Here is a 21,248-nt window from a genome sequence, read left to right as displayed (position 1 = left end):
GAGCATCACATGATCGGCTGAGTCCCCAGGCCAATCTCGATAAATATATTGTGATCTGGCCGGAGGTGTTGTATCCTGCTTATCACTGCCTTGAAAGGAGATTTAACGCTTACCAACGTTCCTGACCCTCACAATCACATTACGGTTATTTTGTACATAAAAATCAGGATTTTAGCTTTGAAAAGAAATCAGGAAGTAAGAGAACGTACAGCATCTAAACAAACAGCCAAACATATTTTACCTGTAGCTCAATTCATAAGATAATGCAACAACCAGGCCGCTATACTGAGACAGATTAAATCAGGTATATATATATATATATATATATATATATATATATATATATATATATGTAATATACATACATGAAAATATTGTAGGTTATATTGCATTTCTAGAAATACACACAGCACATGAGTTACATGATGGCCAAAGATCAATAGAACAGAGAAAATTAAGAAAAAGGAAATGGCACTAAAAACAACAAGTCTGGATGACTATTTCTGAACCTTAAACCATTTTCATCTATTGACAAGCAGAACAAAAAAAACAAAACAAAAAGTGATATTCTTTAGACCAGCCATCCGGCTTTTAGCATAAAGCTCTTCTGCTTAGCGTGGACTATCTGATGTTTTTCGAGAGTGTCTTTACGATAAAACCTTTTGCCACAGAGGTTGCACTCAAAGGGTCTCTCTCCGGTGTGAGCGCGCTTGTGTCGCAGTAGATCGTAGTTGTGGCTAAACGTTTTGTGACAGTCGTCACAAGTGAAAGGCCTCTCGCCTGTGTGGGTTTTCTTATGTTTATACAGACTGGACCGGTTTCGGAAACTTTTTGGACAAATCTCACACGTGTACGGCCTCTCTCCTGCGTGAGTTGTCCTATGCTTACAAAGACTGCTTGGGCTACTGAAAGGTTTTTGGCATTCGTCGCAAGAATATGGATTTTCATTGTCGTGGGTCTTCTGGTGCAAAACAAGGTACGTGAGTTCCGGGAAGCACTGGCCGCAATCCATACATTTATATAGGTCTCCCTGGTGGATTTTCCTGTGTCTGCTAACGCTCGATTTGCAGAGAAAACTTTTACCACATTCAGAGCACGTGTATAATCTCCGTTTTGATAACTTACCCCGTAGAGAGTTTTGAATTTGCTCTTCCAGATAATCATTATGCTGTGTGTTTGCATCCTGAAAGTGCAAATCTGCTGAAAAGGAAACAATAAGGAAAAGGAGATATGGCATAAACATTTGAGTAACCACACATCCCAATAGAATGTCATCTACATTACATAAATAAGATATATTTAGAGGTATGTAATTTGCTATCTGCAAGCTAGTTATCCAGAAAAGTAAGAAAACTAGAAAGAAAGAAAAAAGTCTCCCCATAGCAGGCTGTAGATGAACGGAGCACCCTGGCTGATTTGGGGAGCACCCACGGACACCGGTAGGTTCTATCCCACGAGCATGCATACTTATGTGACAAACCCCCAGTCACATGACCACTGTGTGCAATGTCAGGTTGGAATGAAGCATGCTCTATACTTATGTGACAAACCCCCAGTCACATGACCACTGTGTGCAATGTGAGGTTGGAATGAAGTATGCTCTATACTGATGTGACACCCCCCCAGTCACATGACCACTGTGTGCAATGTGAGGTTGGAATGAAGTATGCTCTATACTGATGTGACACCCCCCCAGTCACATGACCACTGTGTGCAATGTCAGGTTGGAATGAAGCATGCTCTATACTGATGTGACACAGCCCCAGTCACATGACCACTGTGTGCAATGTCAGGTTGGAATGAAGCATGCTCTTGGTTGATGAGTGAGCTCAGTCATTGGTAGATGGGCAAGAGGACAAGAAAGGATATTGCAATGAAGGGAACATGGAACTGCAGGTCTAAAATCTTCAGCGGCACCTGTCAGTTTACGGTGTTCTAAAAACACATATATGCTTTTAATTATGGGGAACTACTGTTTTACGGAATGGATTGATTTTTTATGATTACTTCTTATAATTACACATCTTTACAATATTAATTTGATTATTTTTTTTATGTTCGATTGCTTTTAAAAATAAATAAGACATGATACTTACCTGTACTGTAATTGTCCGCTAATTCATCTTCTTCTTCGAAGGGGCCATCGTCTTCCTCTTCGTCCTTCACCATGACAGTGACTGTAACACCAGCACAGTACATCCATGAAATTGTGAGACAATCTCACGTATATTATTGGACACTTTATAGAGACAACACGAAGAACTATGACAGCACCACCAACTGGTATGGCAGCGTAGCATGGCATACCGGTGCTAAGCATGTAAGTAACCACTTCTTAACCCCTCAATACAAAATTATTGTTAGAAATGTCAAATCGGTTTATGTTTTAAATCTCGTAATGGAAATACGGGGGAAGGCGTTCTTGCGTGACCCTCATTCTCCAATCTGCAAGCGCTCAATGGACCTTAATTATGAAGCGCAAAACAGCACAGGCGCAGAGAAAATTCTTTGTTGGTGCAATGTAGCTTCATTTATGCTGGTGCGCCTGGATTTCGGTCAAAGAGCGCGGATTTACGAAGCAAAATAGCGCCATCTGTGGAGAAGCAAACGCTTATGCCAGCTGATCGGAGAAGTTAAACTTAGTGCGGATGTTCTTTGTTACATACAGAGTAGGCCATTAGTGTGCCTAGTTTTTCAGAGCAGTACAAACATATTCCCATGGAAACAAACGCAGTTCAAAATGAGCCCGATCACAGAGGTGTAAACCACCACTCTGGTCTTAAAGGGGTAACAAAAAGCAGCATCACTTTATAAAGCACAGCACAATCATTGGAACTACTCAATATATATTATTCTAACCCGTTTGCAGGAATTAATTATTATAAATATTCACTTGTATTTATTAAAAAAAATAATAATAATAATAAAGCCACAAAAATAAAAAAAATATCATGTACTCTTCAATAAATTTAAAGGGGAGCACACCCACCTTCTTAGAATGCTGATGTAGGAGTAATGTGAATGGAAGAGGTAGCTATAGAGAGTGGCATATAATGGGCTGTTATTCGCTCACAACCAATCATATGACAGTTTCTATAGCAGTAAATGCCACATCCTCCAGCCAATCGCTGTTAAAAGAGATCAGCAATCAGCATTTCAAGTGTATGTGTGTGTGGGGGTGACCCTTTAAGTATATGGGTTGAAATGCATATAGCACTATAATCTAAGTCACACTTACTTGGGCTGCGGCAGTTAAGGGCATCTTTCTCCTCCAAGTAGTCCTCACTCATTGACTCCTCTTCTTGCTTAATGGCATAGCCTGAAAAATTGATAAGATTCTCATAATCAATGTTGGAAATAGAAATAATATTAGAATATAAGACTATATTTACTTTGAATTTAACTAGACACATTTCACTCTTGGGGGTATATATACTAAACTGAAGGTTTGAAAATGTGGAGATGTTGCCTATAGCAACCAATCAGATTCTAGGGCCTGATTCATTAGTGATCTTATCTGCCATTTTTTGCTTATCTTAAGCAAATCCACTCTGTGCATGCTCAGAAAAGGGAGATAAGAAGCAAAATCCACTGCGTAAGTGAAGACTTTCTTAAGTTAAGATAAAAATCTATCTTAACTTCACTCTTATCTCCCCGTTTCTTCTTAAAATTAAGCATCTTAACTTTTGCACAAGATAAGATCACTAATGAATCAGGCCCCTAGTTATCATTTATTTAGTACAGTCTACAAAATGACAGCTAGATCCTGATTGGTTGCTATAGGCAACATCTCCACTTTTTCAAACCCGCAGTTCAGTAGATACACCCCTTGGCCTCAGACATAGCAGAATAGACTTAGTGACAACAAACTTTATAATGATAAAAATCTACATTTTAAAATCATAGGCTCACAATAATGTCTGGACCCTGTAGAGTGCAAGCTCTTATGGCACAAGAAAGTGACAATAACCCAAATCACATTGAGTGTTATATACTACAGTTGTATTTAGAGACAATGAGCCTGATTCATTAAGGATCTTAAATGAAGAGGTATCTTATTTCAGTCTCCTGGACAAAACCATGTTACAATGCAAGGGGTGCAAACTAGATTTCTGTTTTGCACATAAGTCAAATACTGACTGTTTTTTCATGTAGCACACAAATATCAACTTTAAATTTCAGTGTACAAATAAGCTATCAAGTATTTGTGTGCTACATGAATAAACAGACAGTATTTAACTTATGTGCAAAACAGAAAACTAGTTTGCACCCCTTGCATTGTAACATGGTTTTGTCCAGGAGACTGAAATAAGATACCTCTTCATTTAAGATCCTTAATGAATCAGGCCCCATGTGTTGTATTGCTTCTTCCAAATGTGTATGCCCTTGTCTTTATAATATTACTCCTTGTAAAACAAATAGTATTACTCCTATAGATGGTAAATGTGGAGGGGACAAAAGGATGCAAAAGTATAAAAAATAATAACATATTTAGGAGCAAATACAATATTTGGCATCAGCAAAACATTCTTCAGGACACCAGCATCCTACTCACTGGTTTAAAGGATAACAAATACCACAATATGCAAAATCACGTAAAGTGCTTGTTGTTGGTAAACATAGGTTAGTTATTGTGGTTGTTGTTTTAGGGTTATCATTTCATGCAATGGAAAGATAAACATGCACTGAACGCTAATGAATAGGACATGCTCCTTTCCAAACAAGGAATGATTAACAGATGTCAAAAATGAATGCCTTTAGCCAACTGATGGCTATCCAGCTGTTGAGGAAGTACAAGTCCCAGGATTTTCTGGATTTTGTGGTGTACATTGCGCTTTGCATGCTGGTGAAGCACGTTATAGTGAGTGTGTGACATTCTGCATAGAGCCTGATCTTACTCTGTGGGCACTGATAGTGTTACAGGTATGAGCAATGAGCTGACATCATCATGTCACATTGTCCTCCTATCAAGACTGGTGGGTGTGTGTAATAACTCCCCCTGTGCTACCCCTTGTGCTCAGCCGCTCCCCCTGTGTTCAGTTCCTACCCCTGTGCCCAGCCACTCCCCATGTGCCTAGCCCATCCCCCGGTGTTCAGCCCCTACCCCTGTGCTCAACACCTCCCCACGTGCTCAGCCCCTCCCCGTGCCCACCCGCTCCCCATGTTTAGCCCCTCCCCATGCCCAGCCATTCCCCATGTTTAGCCCCTCGCCGTGCCCAGCCCCCCCCTGTGCTCAGCCCCTCCCCAAGGGCTCAGCTCCTCCCCCTGTGCTCAGTCACTCCCCATGTATTCAGCTCCTACCCATGCCCAGCCGCTCCCCCTGTGCTCAGTCCCTCCCCACGTGTCCAGCCCCTTTCCCTGTGCCCACAAGCTTTCACACTTAGGGCCTGCTTTAGAGTAGCCCAACATTTCATGGCCTGAACATAAGTGTGTATTTTCAGTTGTAGCACAAAATACAGTGTATATATGCGGTCACATGGTCTGAGCATATATTGATGTAGCCAACCTGATGATTACTGCTGCGTCTATAGTGTTTTAAAAAAGGATTCAATAAATAAAGGTATTTCTTTTAAATGCCCCTTACTGACCTCTACATGCCCTTGACCATCCCCAATCTGCCTCTCCATGGACATGCCAATGCTAGTTACTTAAAACTAAAACCCCAGCCGCATTTTACTCCGTACATGCAGTACAGAAAATCAGATTTTGCGACTTAAATAGAACTCCAAACCAGCCCTTTAGTGTCTAATACTGGGTTTCTTGTTCATATGCATTCTTTTTAAGCTATATAGTCACGTTGATTCATTGAAGCTTGCAAGTAAACAAATCACAATATAATCAGAAGATATTAACATAATGTCTTACCTAATTTAAAACCAAGAGGGTTTCCTAATCCATCTGTTTCATTGTCTTCTATTGAGAAAATTCCCTTCTCTGTTTTAATAATGTAAGGACAAGAACCCTGGGCTTCTGCAGAACCTGCAACAACATGTTTATCATAGTATCTTTTAATAACATTGATAATCAGATTAGATTTCTAGTTTTGAAGTAAGCACAGAGAAATATTGCAAAGTCCAGACCGGATTCTCTCTAACTTCATGGAGTGGGCAAGTCCAGGGGGTGTCAGGTGACTAATGCAAATAGATTTCATTGGAGCGTCACTTTATTTAAGCTTCCCTGAACTGCTCATTTGCCTTTCAGCATTGCACAAGTACAACAATCCATCCATGATCCTTCAGCCGAGCATTACTGAATACATGGATAGAGCATTGGAAGCCACAGCATCAGCTGACTCTCTGGGGGTGCTACGGGGGATACCCCCTATTTGCTAAGTGGACGACCCCTTCATTCTAAAAAAGATTTTGCAAACTCTTACCATTCTGCAATGATAGAGAGAATAATACATTAAAATATAATTATTATTGTTTTATTTTAATTAAGAAAGAATCAATGAAAGGCTTCCACTGAGCAGAGGACACATTGTTACTGTATACAGTTATCATTCTGTATCTTTCCTATCCAGATGTATTCCATTAGGAACGTTTCTGCTAATTCTATCAGCCATATTATCCCATAGACTTTGCAGTATCACTATAGCTAGAATAATCACCTGACCCAACTCACAAGATCTTATGGGGACCAGGCTCTAACGTTTGGGAGCAGCAATGTATAAACATGTTGTACCAAATAGCCGTGATCACAGAACATATAGAGACTACCAGCACACGCTACACCAGTAGTGACTTACTCATCATATCCTGCTCAGAATCAGAACAGGCTTCATCATGAAGGTCATGGTTTTCCTTCGCATTCAGGGATACAATAGAGGTGATTACAGGACTGGCTGTAATAAAAGTTATAAATGAGAAAAGGAAATATAAATGGACATTCTACTGAAATATTATTTATTGTAAAATAAGTTACGTATATGAATTCCTGAGCTTTTTTTTGGCAAAGTAATCAAGGGCACCTAAAGAAACAGGTCTGAGAGCGGTGAGTACCACCATAACGAAATCGAGAAGTCCTCCAAATAAAAGACGAATCTGTAAAAAAACGATGTAAAGAAAAGCAGACTTACCTGTATACCGAAGTTGCAGATGTCCGATTGGCGCAGGATGCTGACCGCAAATGAGTCCGACTACTGAGGTGTCCGTCAAGAGATTTTAACGTCAGTGCGACTTCCTCTTAATTTAAAGCGCCGGTGTTTGGTTAAGTGTTTCAACACTTAACCTGCGGGCTTTGACATTGCCGCTTTAAATTAAAAGGAAAAGAAGTCGCACTGACGTTGAAATCTCTTGACGGGCACCTCAGTCAATCGGACATCTGCAACTTCGGTATACAGGCAAGTCTGCTTTTCTTTACATCGTTTTTTTTTACAGATTCGTCTTTTATTTGGAGGACTTCTCGGTGTTGGAATATTCCGCAACAAGAGATGTATGCAATTAATAACTGTTGCATTTACGCAAAGCAAATATGAAGAGTATGAGCTGTCTATTGAGAATAATTTATTTCCACGTTTCCAGGAATTAAATAAACTATTTGCTGAATTACACTGTGCTACGAGTGTAACAAATACTAATGGTTTTAGCAAAAATCCTGTCAGAGTGAATCATCAGGATTCAGCCAATTGGGAACCTCATTTCCCTCCAATTTCAGTGCACCAGACGTACATTTATCTTGTAATGAGGCTAAAATTACAGATTAGATTTATACAAATTAGGGCCCAGAATATATTTTGTTATAGTAGTCACCACAATCTGATTTCATGAATTACATACTGTTAAGAACTGTCCATACTAAGCATAATACAACTTACACCCACGATCCAATGACTCGACAAAAGTTTCTATTTGGTCTTCACCGTCTACCTCCTTAATCCTTATTATTATATCAGGATGGTCTAAGGAACAGAAGATAAAAAAAAATCACCTCAATATTAAATATTGAAAGGAGCCTTTCATACCACATGAACGCCATTTACAATAAGAGCGCCACCCAAAGTACCATCTGTATATAAAACTCCCCTCTCCCAATTAGCATCAGATGTTAAGGAGTTCAGTCTCTTTTGACAATGTACATTAATCGGAATGCATAAAATTCAAGGTATATAAGTTGGGCAGTCTCGCTAAACTACTCTCTCTACCAAATAGATGAAACATGGTCTGTGGTACACAGATAGGTTTTTAATGTAAATATTCTGATCACATTTATAAAGAACAAAAAATAAACGGTTAGATACATACATGTATTATTATAACACTTGTTTTAGCTGCTAATAAGAGACAACACAAATACCAACAAGAAAAAAAAACAATCTAATAGTAGCGCTAATGAAAAAACAATAACAGTGATATTATTTATGATATTTTGCACATATATTAAATGGGAAAGAAAATGACAAAACTTAAACTTTCACACTGTCAAACAACCTACCATGACAAAAGGCATTTAGGGCCTAATAATGCTTAAGTAGGACTAAGTGAAATTATAAGACTACCCAGTATTTCTGTATTACAGACAAAAGAGGGTTTTTTTTTTCTCTGGATGAAAACAAATTACTTTTGCTGTAAATTTGCACCACTTGGCTGGATTTGCTCCCAACGCTAAAGTGCATTTGTCAGCTAGTTGCAGCCCTTTTGTGGGTGGAATCATATTCACAAGAATGTCGCCTATAAGGCCAGGGACATCACTGAATCATGTCACCTATAAGGCCAAGGACATCACTATATCACGTCACCTATAAAGCCAGGGACCTCACTGAATCATGTCACCTATAAGACCAGGGACCTCACTGAATCATGTCACCTATAAGGCCAGGGACCTCACTGAATCATGTAACCTATAAGGCCAGGGACCTCACTGAATCACGTCGCCTATAAAGCCAAGGACCTCACTGAGTCATGTAACCTATAAGACCAGGGACCTCACTGAATCATGTCACCTATAAGATCAGGGACCTCACTAAATCACGTTGCCTATAAGGCCAGGGACCTCACTGAATCATGTCACCTATAAGGCCAGGGACCTCACTGAATCATGTCACCTATAAGGCCAGGGACCTCACTGAATCATGTCACCTATAAGACCAGGGACCTCACTGAATCACGTCACCTATGAGGCCATGGACCTTACTGAATCACGTCACCTATGAGGCCAGGGACCTCACTGAATCACGTCGCCTATAAAGCCAGTGACCTCACTGAATCGTGTCACCTATAAGGCCAGGGACCTCACTGAATCGTGTCACCTATAAGGCCAGGGACCTCACTGAATCATGTCACCTATAAGGCCAGGGACCTCACTGAATCACGTCGCCTATAAAGCCAGGGACCTCACTGAATCACGTCACCTATAAGGCCAGGGACCTCACTGAATCACGTCGCCTATAAAGCCAGGGACCTCACTGAATCGTGTCACCTATAAGACTAGGGACCTCACTGAATCACGTCACCTATAAGGCCAGGGACCTCACTGAATCACGTCGCCTATAAGGCCAGGGACCTCACTGAATCGTGTCACCTATAAGACTAGGGACCTCACTGAATCGTGTCACCTAAAAGGCCAGGGACCTCACTGAATCGTGTCACCTATAAGGCCAGGGACCTCACTGAATCGTGTCACCTATAAGACTAGGGACCTCACTGAATCACGTCGCCTAGAAAGCCAGGGACCTCACTGAATCGTGTCACCTATAAGGCCAGGGACCTCACTGAATCGTGTCACCTATAAGGCCAGGGACCTCACTGAATTGTGTCACCTATAAGGCCAGGGACCTCACTGAATTGTGTCACCTATAAGGCCAGGGATATCACTGAATCACGTCACCTATAAGGCCAGGGACCTCACTGAATCATGTCGCCTATAAAGCCAGGGACCTCACTGAATCATGTCACCTATAAGACTAGGGACCTCACTGAATCACGTCGCCTATAAAGCCAGGGACCTCACTGAATCATGTCGCCTAGAAGGCCAGGGACCTCACTGAATCATGTCACCTATAAGGCCAGGGACCTCACTGAATCACGTTGCCTAGAAAGCCAGTGACCTCACTGAATCATGTCACCTATAAGGCCAGGGACCTCACTGAATCATGTCACCTATAAGGCCAGGGACCTCACTGAATCATGTCGCCTATAAAGCCAGGGACCTCACTGAATCGTGTCACCTATAAGGCCAGGGACCTCACTGAATCATGTCACCTATAAGGCCAGGGACCTCACTGAATCATGTCGCCTATAAAGCCAGGGACCTCACTGAATCGTGTCACCTATAAGGCCAGGGACCTCACTGAATCATGTCACCTATAAGTCCAGGGACCTCACTGAATCATGTCGCCTATAAAGCCAGGGACCTCACTGAATCATGTCACCTATAAGTCCAGGGACCTCACTGAATCATGTCGCCTATAAAGCCAGGGACCTCACTGAATCATGTCACCTATAAGGCCAGGGACCTCACTGAATCATGTCACCTATAAGGCCAGGGACCTCACTGAATCACGTCGCCGATAAAGCCAGGGACCTCACTGAATCGTGTCCCCTATAAGACTAGGGACCTCACTGAATCACGTTGCCTAGAAAGCCAGTGACCTCACTGAATCGTGTCACCTAAAAGGCCAGGGACCTCACTGAATCATGTCACCTATAAGGCCAGGGTCCTCACTGAATCATGTCGCCTATAAAGCCAGGGACCTCACTGAATTGTGTCGCCTATAAGACTAGGGACCTCACTGAATCACGTTGCCTAGAAAGCCAGTGACTTCACTGAATCGTGTCACCTATAAGGCCAGGGACCTCACAGAATCAGGTAACCTATAAAGCCAGGGACCTCACTGAATCATGTAACCTATAAGGCCAGGGACCTCACTGAATCACGTCACCTATAAGGCCAGGGACCTCACTGAATCACGTCACCTATAAGGCCAGGGACCTCACAGAATCAGGTAACCTATAAAGCCAGGGACCTCACTGAATCATGTCACCTATAAGGCCAGGGATATCACTGAATCACGTCACCTATAAAGCCAGGGACCTTACTGAATCACGTCACCTATAAAGCCAGGGACCTCACTGAATCATGTCACCTATAAGGCCAGGGATATCACTGAATCACGTCACCTATAAAGCCAGGGACCTCACTGAATCACGTCACCTATAAAGCCAGGGACCTCACTGAATCACGTCGCCTATAAAGCCAGGGACCTCACTGAATGACGTCGCCTATAAAGCCAGGGACCTCACAGAATCATGTAACCTATAAAGCCAGGGACCTCACAGAATCAGGTAACCTATAAAGCCAGGGACCTCACTGAATCATGTCACCTATAAGGCCAGGGATATCACTGAATCACGTCACCTATAAGGCCAGGGATATCACTGAATCACGTCACCTATAAAGCCAGGGACCTCACTGAATCACGTCACCTATAAAGCCAGGGACCTCACAGAATCATGTAACCTATAAAGCCAGGGACCTCACTGAATCATGTCACCTATAAAGCCAGGGACCTCACTGAATCATGTCACCTATAAGGCCAGGGATATCACTGAATCGAGTTGCCTGTGGTTCCCAGAAAACTACAAGGCATTCTTAAGATCAATAGTTGACTCCATCGTGTATAAGTGCCAAATGCACCTGAAAAACACGGAACTAATTTTAGCTCATTGGCCATCAGCCTTTTTACTAACCAAACATACATACATACAAAAGTATATTTAAATAAAAAGCAATAAACTATATACTTTTGTGCTAAACTCGTACAGCTATAAAACATACCTCAATGTAATTATAAAATCACGTTACCTCCAATGGGAATCTCTTTCCTTTCTCCGGAACTACAATCAATTCGCACGCATGGTTCATGTGGTTTTTTAATGTTAAATAAAATGTCTGGATTAGCGATGGCGTAACCTGTCAACATAAATTTACAACCATTAATTAGCATTTTATATTGATCAACCAAATATCATGATGTAATAGTGACACCATATGTACATCTGACAATAAACCTTCCGAGACGATCGGTTTAAAACAATTAAGTCGCAATGTGGTTTATTTCAAAGCAAACCGGTTACCAAAAATATGTTCAACTCAAAGTTCCCTCAAGAAAGGGGCAAGTGAAAATCTGAGAATTGCCGAAGAGTGGTCAACTTATGACAAAGCAGGTTTATTGTCTTACATGTGTTTACAATCAAATTACACATTTGTGTACCGTGCAATGTAACATATCATACCCAGAAATGACCAGTATATCGTTCCCAGCATATGTTGCCAGCAACCACCAGCTTATACTGCCAAGCACATACCAGTAAGTTGAACATCAGTATGTAATAGCAATGGCTGATATAGAATACCCATAATAACTTAATAATGATCAGCATATGATATCCAGCAATGACCAGCATACATAACATAAAGGAGTATATTTACTAAACTGCGGGTTTGAAAAAGTGGAGATGTTGCCTATAGCAACCAATCAGATTGTAGCTGTCATTTTGAAGAATGTACTAAATAAATGATAACTAGGGGCCTGATTCATTAAGGATCTTAACTTGAGAAACTTCTTATTTCAGTCTCCTGGACAAAACCATGTTACAATGCAAGGGGTGCAAATTAGTTTTCTGTTTTATATTTATAAGTTAAATACTGGCTGTTTTTCATGTAGCACACAAATACTTGAAAGCTTATTTGTACACTGAAATTTAAAGTTGATATTTGTGTGCTACATGAAAAAACAGTCAGTATTTAACTTATGTGCAAAACAGAATACTAATTTGCACCATTTGGATTGTAACATGGTTTTGTCCAGGAGACTGAAATAAGAAGTTTCTCAATTTAAGATCCTTAATGAATCAGGCCCCAGAATCTGACCAGCAACCAATCAGCTATAGCTTAATAGCCAATTACAGCAGCATATGGCTAGTAGGCTGTTGTGCAGCTAAGGGCAGGTTATTTAGTGGCCATGGCTAATGTGGTGTAAAGGGGACTTTGATCCATGAACAGGGACAAAACATCTGTAGTGGCATTGTTTATTATTGTGTATTTTAGTGGTCACTTCCGTCCTTGCATATAAATTATCTCTCACTCCTCAGACCTAATAAAAGCAGCGGTCTACGAGTTGGAATTATGGCTCTGCAACTTGAATTGTGTCTATACAAAAATGAAGCTGGCATTTAATTGGTCTGCTGTTTGCCCCCACAATTCCTTGGTGCAGGCTTGTCATCCTGCATCTGCCGATTATGTGTAGAAATGGGAGCATGTCAACTTAACTCAACGTTCTGACAGTATCTGCCCTCTGCAAAGCCAAAGTGACCTGCGTCTGCTAAGAGCGCCACGTGTAAGCTTTAACTAGAGGGATGCTGGGCAGCACAGGCTATACAAAGCATCATTGTCAGCACTGAATCAGCAAGTTCATTGTAGGTGGCATTCAGCCCTGCAAATGATAACTTGTTGAATTACATTTAGAGAATGTGGGCCCGATTCATTAAGGCATGCACAACAAATGTAAAATGCATTTTTTTTTGTACGCACATAATTCAGACACACGTACATCCGTATTCAACTACAAACGGATCTGAAGATACGTCTCTTGTTGAATACGGGTCTTGGTACGCTCTGCTTTGACAGACACAAAACACTGCAGGAAACGTCCTATACTTATGTGGAATATAAAGTAACAGCAGAACACACAGGAAAGGAACAAAAGGTATTCAATGATGGTCATTAATGACATAATATTTTGTCATATACTTTTTTTTCCATGCAATGCATTTATCATGATGTTATTAATGTCTACTGTACATAAAATATGTTTTTTACAGTTGCTCTTGAATGCAAACACATGTTATAGCATGCATACACAGCTGTCTTCACTAGTAATCAGCACTTAACCTGCAGCTGGTACAAGCGATACGACAGAAAAACTCGTAACTTGCAGATGCCCCAAACGCCCTTACTGCACATTCGCTACCTGCATACGCCCCTTCCCCTCTCCGTACCCCTTCTGTTATGTATTTTTTATTATTAAATACATAAAGATACTTTTATTGCATACTGTACATACAATGCGTTTTTATAGTTTATTTTACTTGTATACACATGTTCTGTGCTAGCTAGTGGCACAGATATGTGTAGTTTTTAAAGCAAATACTATGTTTTGTAGTCATCACCATCAGTTGGCACTTACACCTGCCCTGTAGCTGGGGCAAATGATACGGCTGAAACCATGGGCACTTAAGAGAAATCCAGGACTTGAATCGGCTGCTTGTACATCAGAAAGCCCTCACTGTATATTGTCTACGTTAATTTCACCCTTTCGTTCCCCCTCAAGTCGTGTTTCCTAATTCTGAGGCCTAGTTCAGCTATAGGCACGGTTGCCCAGTGAGCCCAGAGAAAAGAGTGTCCATAGACGTTGTTGGTCCTAATGTCAGCGCACCTCTTCTATCATTAATATCCACCAGCCTGCTCTATTTTCAGTGCCAGGCAGTTGGACGTAAGACGTAGGCTTCTCACCTAGTGTTGTTAAGGCTCGATGGATTTCAATCATGACATTTTTGTAAATGTCTCTCTGCCAGTTCTCTAGTCGCAACCAATGCTCCTCTGTAAAAGAGGCTGCAACATCATGGAATATAATAGGGACCTGTGAAACAAAACAAATCTCAGTAACAAAGGTATTAAGATGCCACAAAAAGCCCCAAAAAAAGTGGTAAAATTAAATAGCATGAAGATTACAAAATCACACATTTAAATTGGCTTGAAGCAGCCGTATAATGGGACCTATCAGTTCACTAGGTACCGCTCATGTCTAGAGGCCCATCTTAAAAATATATCATGACATCTTTAAAATTAATTCCTTAGCTTTAATATAACATTGATTAATGGGATATGAAAAATTATCTAGATCACAGATGCATAAACCCAAGGTGCAAAAGACGCAGGACAAATACAGGGGTTCCGAGACTGATTTACTACAACAGTATTGTGTCCCGGCATCCTGGGTGATCCTGTCCTGTCTTTCACTGCACCGGGTGTCACTGCGGTTGTGGGTGGAGGGGACTGTGTCAGCCAGATCAGATAGTCTGGCAGTTAATCAGAATTAATCAGCTGCACTCTGATTGGCTGTCAAACGGTCACTGTACTACGCAGCTCCCGCCAGTAAGACTTGAGTTCTGCTGCTGCTTCCTGGAAGCCGCCAGGTCCTCACCACAGGACAGTTTAGAGGAGTTGTGATAATAATGCACACAGTGAGCCTGGGACCATATGTACTACATGTGAGGGGTGCCGGGAATAAATGTTATAAAGAGGTGGGGGGGGGGGGTGTTATTTATGAGTGCGAGGCTAAATTGGTTCCACGGAAAGGAAGCACACACTACGTGATATTGTGATATGACCTTGTTAAGAGGTTCTACTGTTCCTGTAAGTAAATTCTACTTCTTTTACATAAGCCCGTTAACATTTTTTTGTGGCACCTTTAAATAAATACAATCACTGTGGCCATCGGACCAAAAATGTTTGTGCACCCTATGGCAGCACGGTGGCTTAGTGGTTAGCACTTCTGCCTCACAGCACTGGAGTCATGAGTTTGATTCCCGACCATGGCCTTATCTGTGTGGAGTTTGTATGTTCTTCCCGTGTTTGCGTGGGTTTCCTCCGAGTGCTCTGGTTTCCTCCCACAATCCAAATACATACTGGTAGGGTAATTGGCTGCTATCAAATTGACTGTGGTCTGTGTTTCTATCTGTGTATGTTAGGGAATTTAGACTGTAAACTCCAATGGGGCAGGAACTGATGTGAGTGCGTTCTCTGTACAACACTGCAGATTTAGCGGCGCTATATAAGTAAATGATGATGATCATCCTAGATCCAGGTGTACAAGACATTATAATGATACTTTCATTCAAGCTTCTCTCTACATTGGAAAATGAGTGCAATATATGTACAAAGTTAACATTTTCTCACCTGACAAGACATTCTGGGGCCCTCCGAGATCACTCCGCGCACTGATTAAACATATAGCTTTTGTAGTCATTAACTGTACACACTAAAGTAAAAGAACAAACACATGAATTATGTCATTACAATTGGGGACATTTATTGTACTGTTGCCCATAGCAACCATTCAGAGTATGGCTGTCCTTTTTGTAGTGCAGTTATATAAAATTAAATTGGCAACGCTGCATTTTTCCAGTGTATCAGTTTTAAAAAATGACCCTCAATATTTATATGAGACATCAGATACTTGTTAGGGATCATTCACACAATGCATTTTTCAATTGTTTTAAGCAGCATGCATTCAATACAACAAACTTACTTTCAAGGAGGGTGACCAAAGAGATATAGGCCCGATGGCTACTGCGCCAACAGCCAGTAGCCATCGCTCCCAAGTCAGGGCTTCCAATTTAACAAAGGTAGCATTTTTGGAACATTGAACTTTAAGCTGCATTAAACACTGAAAGGAAACATGACCTATGGGTGCATTGGTTATAGGATCAGTAATACCATTTTCATCTGAATTTTTAATGCAACCGGATAAAGCAAAAGGCAAAAAAACAAGTAAACAGATGTCACACTCATTCTATATACACCTTTACCAACACAATAAGTATACAGAAAAAAAAATATTTACAGCATGCATTGTGTCACAGTACAAGAATTTAAATGTCATGGGGAAAGGTCTTAAATGAAGTGAAAATATGCAATGATGACATACAAACAGTATTAAAAATAAAATTAATTAACCAAGAGTGTTATTTTTTTTTAAATGCAACCATATTTTATCTTATTTACTGCATCAATTTAACATGGTACGTCAGAAAAAAAATTAGGTCTACAACGGATGTGTAAAGTACTTTAAAATGTTGTAAAAAAAAAAAACTTCTGCAGATTAGATTCACAATATCTTATGCGTGGTATGATTACTGTGTCCGTCACAGGGTGAATTAAAGTAATCTGCACTAAAAATGTACCAACCTTTACTATTGTGCAAAAAATGTTGTGTTTTGGTGGTTGAGTGTTCACTTATAATAAACAGAGTGGGGGGGTTATATGACACATTACATTGTAGAAAACCGCAGGGAGTACACACAATACATTAGAACAGACCACCTCCATTCACAGACTAACCTCATAATAGACGACACACCGTCTGTAGCACCATACTAACTAGGACAGGCTCTCTAGGTGTTGTGACACTACAAGCCCCAGCATGCTTTGCCAGTAGATAGTTAGCCGATACCTGGCAAGATATGCTGGGACTTGTAGTGTCGCAACACCTGGAGAGCCACAGGTTGGTCAGGCCTGTTCTAGGAGAATAGTAAGTTAGTCTACAGAGGCGAAGAGCTATATAAGACACCTTTCTGGATGTGGCCTCTGGGGCAGTTGTTCACTTCTCAACATATCCAAAATTGAAGACTGTAGCAGTCAACGAAGGTGAAACAAACTGTTCACAATAGATACATCTAAACACAAATGGGAATACACCCAGGTAGATATGCAAGTGTGGGCAGCACGGTGGCTCAGTGGTTAGCACTTCTGCCTCACAGCACTGTGATCATGAGTTCAATTCCTGACCATGGCCTTATCGTATGTTTGCATGGGTTTCCTCCGGGTGCTCCGGTTTCCTCCCACACTCCAAAAACATACTGGTAGGTTAATTGGCTGCTAACAAATTTGCAGAATTAGTGGTGCTATATAAATGGTGATGATGATGGTCTTAAAGGTATGGGGGGGATTCAATTATACGTGAGGTGTCCGCGAGACGCCACACGCCGGAGTTTTGACAGAAATCTCAGCTCATAGAGATGCAAGGAAAAATGAGCGGAGATTTCTACTGGAATTGCTGTCGATTTGCGCATCATGGTCTAAAAATAACAACAACCTATTGCTAATTGTGATGCTTAAAATTATACGGGGGAATTCAATTCCCCGTGGGGTGTGCTGCTGAGTGTCCCCGGAACAGTCGTACAGGCACAACACTGAAATGCATCTTCGCTAATTTTTTTTCCACACCCCTTAGACATGGGCAGGAAAATCAGTGATGTACGGGTACCGTAGTGACCGAAATTGAGCTCAGATGGACATCACTGAGATGTTTAGCGGCTCGTCACTGGGAATTAAATCCCCCCCCCACACACATACATACATATTATATCCCAACACATTAGGATATTTTATTATTGTAGATAAAGAATTATATAAATAAGTCACCTATGCTATTTTGGTGTTGGAATCATTTATGACTCCAAACTTTATGACTATCAATTTACATATGCATGACGTTATCTAAACAAATCCACTGTGTTGCAGGAATCTAAATACAGATGCATACATAGATAAGCATGCACTAAACAACTAACAATCTTATCATTAATATTGGTTTATAATTATGTTCAACCCCATATGCATCTTCTACGAGGTTCAATGCAAAGAAAGTTGTGTGGACAGAGACACTGATTAGTTCAGGACACTAAACACTACGCTAATAATATTTGGAAAATGAGTATTGCAAAGGATATTTTCTCTAAGACTGGGTGCATTCCAATTGTAAATATTTCATTTTCTGTCAAAGTGTCAAATTCATTTCATTAATATGTGTGGCTGTGACTGTGCTCCTTTTAGTTATAATATACTTGTAATCCTGTTTATTTTCCAGCACAAATAGGGCTGCATAGTAGTTACAATAACTAGTTTGCTATAAACTGGACTTGGGAAGAGAAAGATTAGACATGTAATGTAGTAGCAATGGAAAGCCAGCCTTTGCTAGATGTAAACCCCTATACCTGGGAGGTGAGTGCATCTGATTTTAACTGCATTTTAATAGTGTTTAAAGCATATAGGTCAGTGTAGGACCTGCGTATAATGAGGTACCCTTGACGTTGGGATGCAGGCTTAAGTCTTTTGATCAAAATATGAACTAATACCTCATGTTTTCATTTTGCTAGACACACACAGATATGCAGTGTAAAGGATAAGCGCTGACAAATTTCTTTTTGTTTTGTATACATATATGGGCATTTATATTGCCACGCAGCTGGTACCACATACAATATGGGATATACCGAGAGCGGGCTTATTGCCAAGCAGCTGGTACCATATATAATGTGGGATATACCGAGCGCGGGCTTATTTTTCTCTGGTTGTGTAATGTAGTAGCAATGGAAAGGCCTGATTTTTTCCCCCCCAAAGAACAAATGAAATCACTCTATACATAATGTGGCTACATGATTAACTACACAGAGCAATGGCAGGTCGATTATAGTGTGATAATGTTCATTATAACAGAAGCAGCCCTGTAAGGGTATAAATATAATATATATTAAAGCAAAAAGACAGTGACCTGTAATGCCATGTCTGATTACCACATTCACTTTTACTGCCACAATACGTTCCCACATCATCTGATAATGAATTACTTTAGACTCTCTCCATTCTAATTAATTCACAAATAGAGGGGTGTATGTGTGTATATGTTACCTGTCACCCTAAACTGAGGCATGTTATGGCCAATAACCCCTCTAACATGATCCCTCGCTATACAGCGCACGATCTGTACAAGGCCGGATGACTATGAAGCGGACAGACTACCGTGTGTGCATTTAAGCTTATTGTTTAAAACGAAGTCGTTATGTTTAAGTAATAAATTGCTAAAGTTGCTTACTGTGAAAGCTTCCTGAAACCCGCAGCAACCTTGGTCTCTGCCAAAATGGCGCTGGATGCCTGGCAAGTGAGACAGGAAAGGTATGCAGCGTGTGTTGCTCTAGTGTTGGATCGAAGCAACGCTGAGATGGATAGTCTGCGACAGTTTCTGTAGTCGCCAGCCATTTTCCCGTAGACACAGTCATCTCAGGGCGTGGATCTCCGCCCACAGATTAGCATAGTGCGCTTTAATTTGCCTGAGACCATCGCGTGATCTTTCGGGATAGTAATTGAACTACGACAAAATGTCGGCCAGATTGTTTTTTGTTTTTTTATAATTCCCAAAGGGTAATAGGGCGACTACCTATGTTTGCGCTACACGTTGATAAGCACATTAGTGTTGTGTGTAAACATTTTTTTCAGGGTCATACATTAGTATCATTGTGTTTTTCAGGGATGGGCAGGTGTGTAGAGCAGAAATGAGTCTATGGTTTTCTTTCACCCCACATATCTCCCAATAAGGTGACATTGGAGTTTATCCTACATGCCAATCCTCTGTCAATAGAAAATGTTTAGTACATCTGGTGCTAGAAGGTCTCTTCTGGCTGAGATCCCATTATTTTATTAATATGCTTTGATATTGCCTACTACATGATTTGCATGGACATTAAGGTGGCCTGGGACCTCTCATGCACCATGAGATCATTTCCATAAGAGGTGATCCTACAGTTTTGTGTTCCCACTATCCACTCAAGCTGGAGAGTTTAGTAAAAGCATCAATGATTGTGTATTGTTATCTGTAGCATACAGCTAATACTGAAAGGACTGCCATGCAACAACTCATACCTCTCAACAATTAAAAATCTTATATTGGGACATAGACATGCCCCCTCCGAAAAGAGGGCGTGATTGCATCAGGTTAGGGACGTGAGCACATCACAGTGGATGTGGTCACGCACCTGCCTGTGTGTAGTGCTTCTGAGAAGCACTAGTCCACCCTCAACTCCTTGCATATCAACATTAAATTGCGGTACTCACCAAAGACACCTGTCTTAGTTGTGTGTATTTTTGTAAGTGGGGACATACCTCCCAATTTCTGGGAATTGGGATAAATATGGGGACGGCTGGACAGTCCCCTCAAATAGCGACTGTCCTGCCGGAATTGGGACAGTTTGGAATTATGGAATAATAAAGCTCATTAGAGTACACAAGGCTCCCTAGGAGCCAAGTGGAATTGCTTTATCTAAACTAATTGTTAGTCCTGGATTTGTGGAAAATCCACGTAGACCTTGACCAAGGGTTCTAGAGATATTGGAAGGTCACATTTGCAAGCACAGATATCTGCATGACCAATATCTTCATTAGATTCTTTGTTATTGGATATTATTTTCAAATTTAATAAAACACCAGCCTTCCATATTATTCATTACAATTCATTTTTACCAACTTGCTGTAAAATACTACAGTTCTTAAAAATATTTGTATTACGTGAAATAAATCTGTTGCATCAGAATATACATAAGCAGTTGGGATCAGTATTTTCTTTCCTTTGATCTTTGGCACTTACAATAGTCGCATAATTTATCTATTTTCTTTCTGTAAGGTCTACAAACTTA

General features: G+C 40.8%; 1 protein-coding gene across 4 annotated transcripts in view; it reads right to left on the bottom strand.

Annotated features, from left to right (window-relative positions):
• LOC142106832 (uncharacterized) overlaps positions 1-19,728 on the bottom strand; it is a 31,518-nt gene extending 11,790 nt beyond the window's left edge. The window contains exons 1-10 of one of the 4 annotated variants that reach the window (XM_075189860.1): positions 19,655-19,728; positions 15,958-16,039; positions 14,512-14,638; positions 11,803-11,910; positions 7,817-7,900; positions 6,749-6,844; positions 5,866-5,979; positions 3,239-3,319; positions 2,097-2,177; positions 1,126-1,200 (exon numbers count right to left, since the gene is read on the bottom strand). In XM_075189860.1, coding sequence (XP_075045961.1) covers positions 1,126-1,200; positions 2,097-2,177; positions 3,239-3,319; positions 5,866-5,979; positions 6,749-6,844; positions 7,817-7,900; positions 11,803-11,910; positions 14,512-14,638; positions 15,958-15,969 — 778 coding nt within the window. In that variant the 5' untranslated portion in view covers positions 15,970-16,039; positions 19,655-19,728. The remainder of the gene's footprint in view (positions 1-1,125; positions 1,201-2,096; positions 2,178-3,238; positions 3,320-5,865; positions 5,980-6,748; positions 6,845-7,816; positions 7,901-11,802; positions 11,911-14,511; positions 14,639-15,957; positions 16,040-19,654) is intronic. The other 3 variants (XM_075189861.1, XM_075189862.1, XM_075189863.1) reach the window with 3 other exon arrangements.
• Positions 19,729-21,248: the final 1,520 nt, after the last annotated feature.

Source organism: Mixophyes fleayi, chromosome 11, assembly GCF_038048845.1.
Source record: "Mixophyes fleayi isolate aMixFle1 chromosome 11, aMixFle1.hap1, whole genome shotgun sequence".
Classification (NCBI taxonomy): Eukaryota; Metazoa; Chordata; class Amphibia; order Anura; family Limnodynastidae; genus Mixophyes; species Mixophyes fleayi.
Note: the sequence above shows the minus strand (reverse complement) of the source record. Positions and strands in the feature narration are given on the sequence as shown.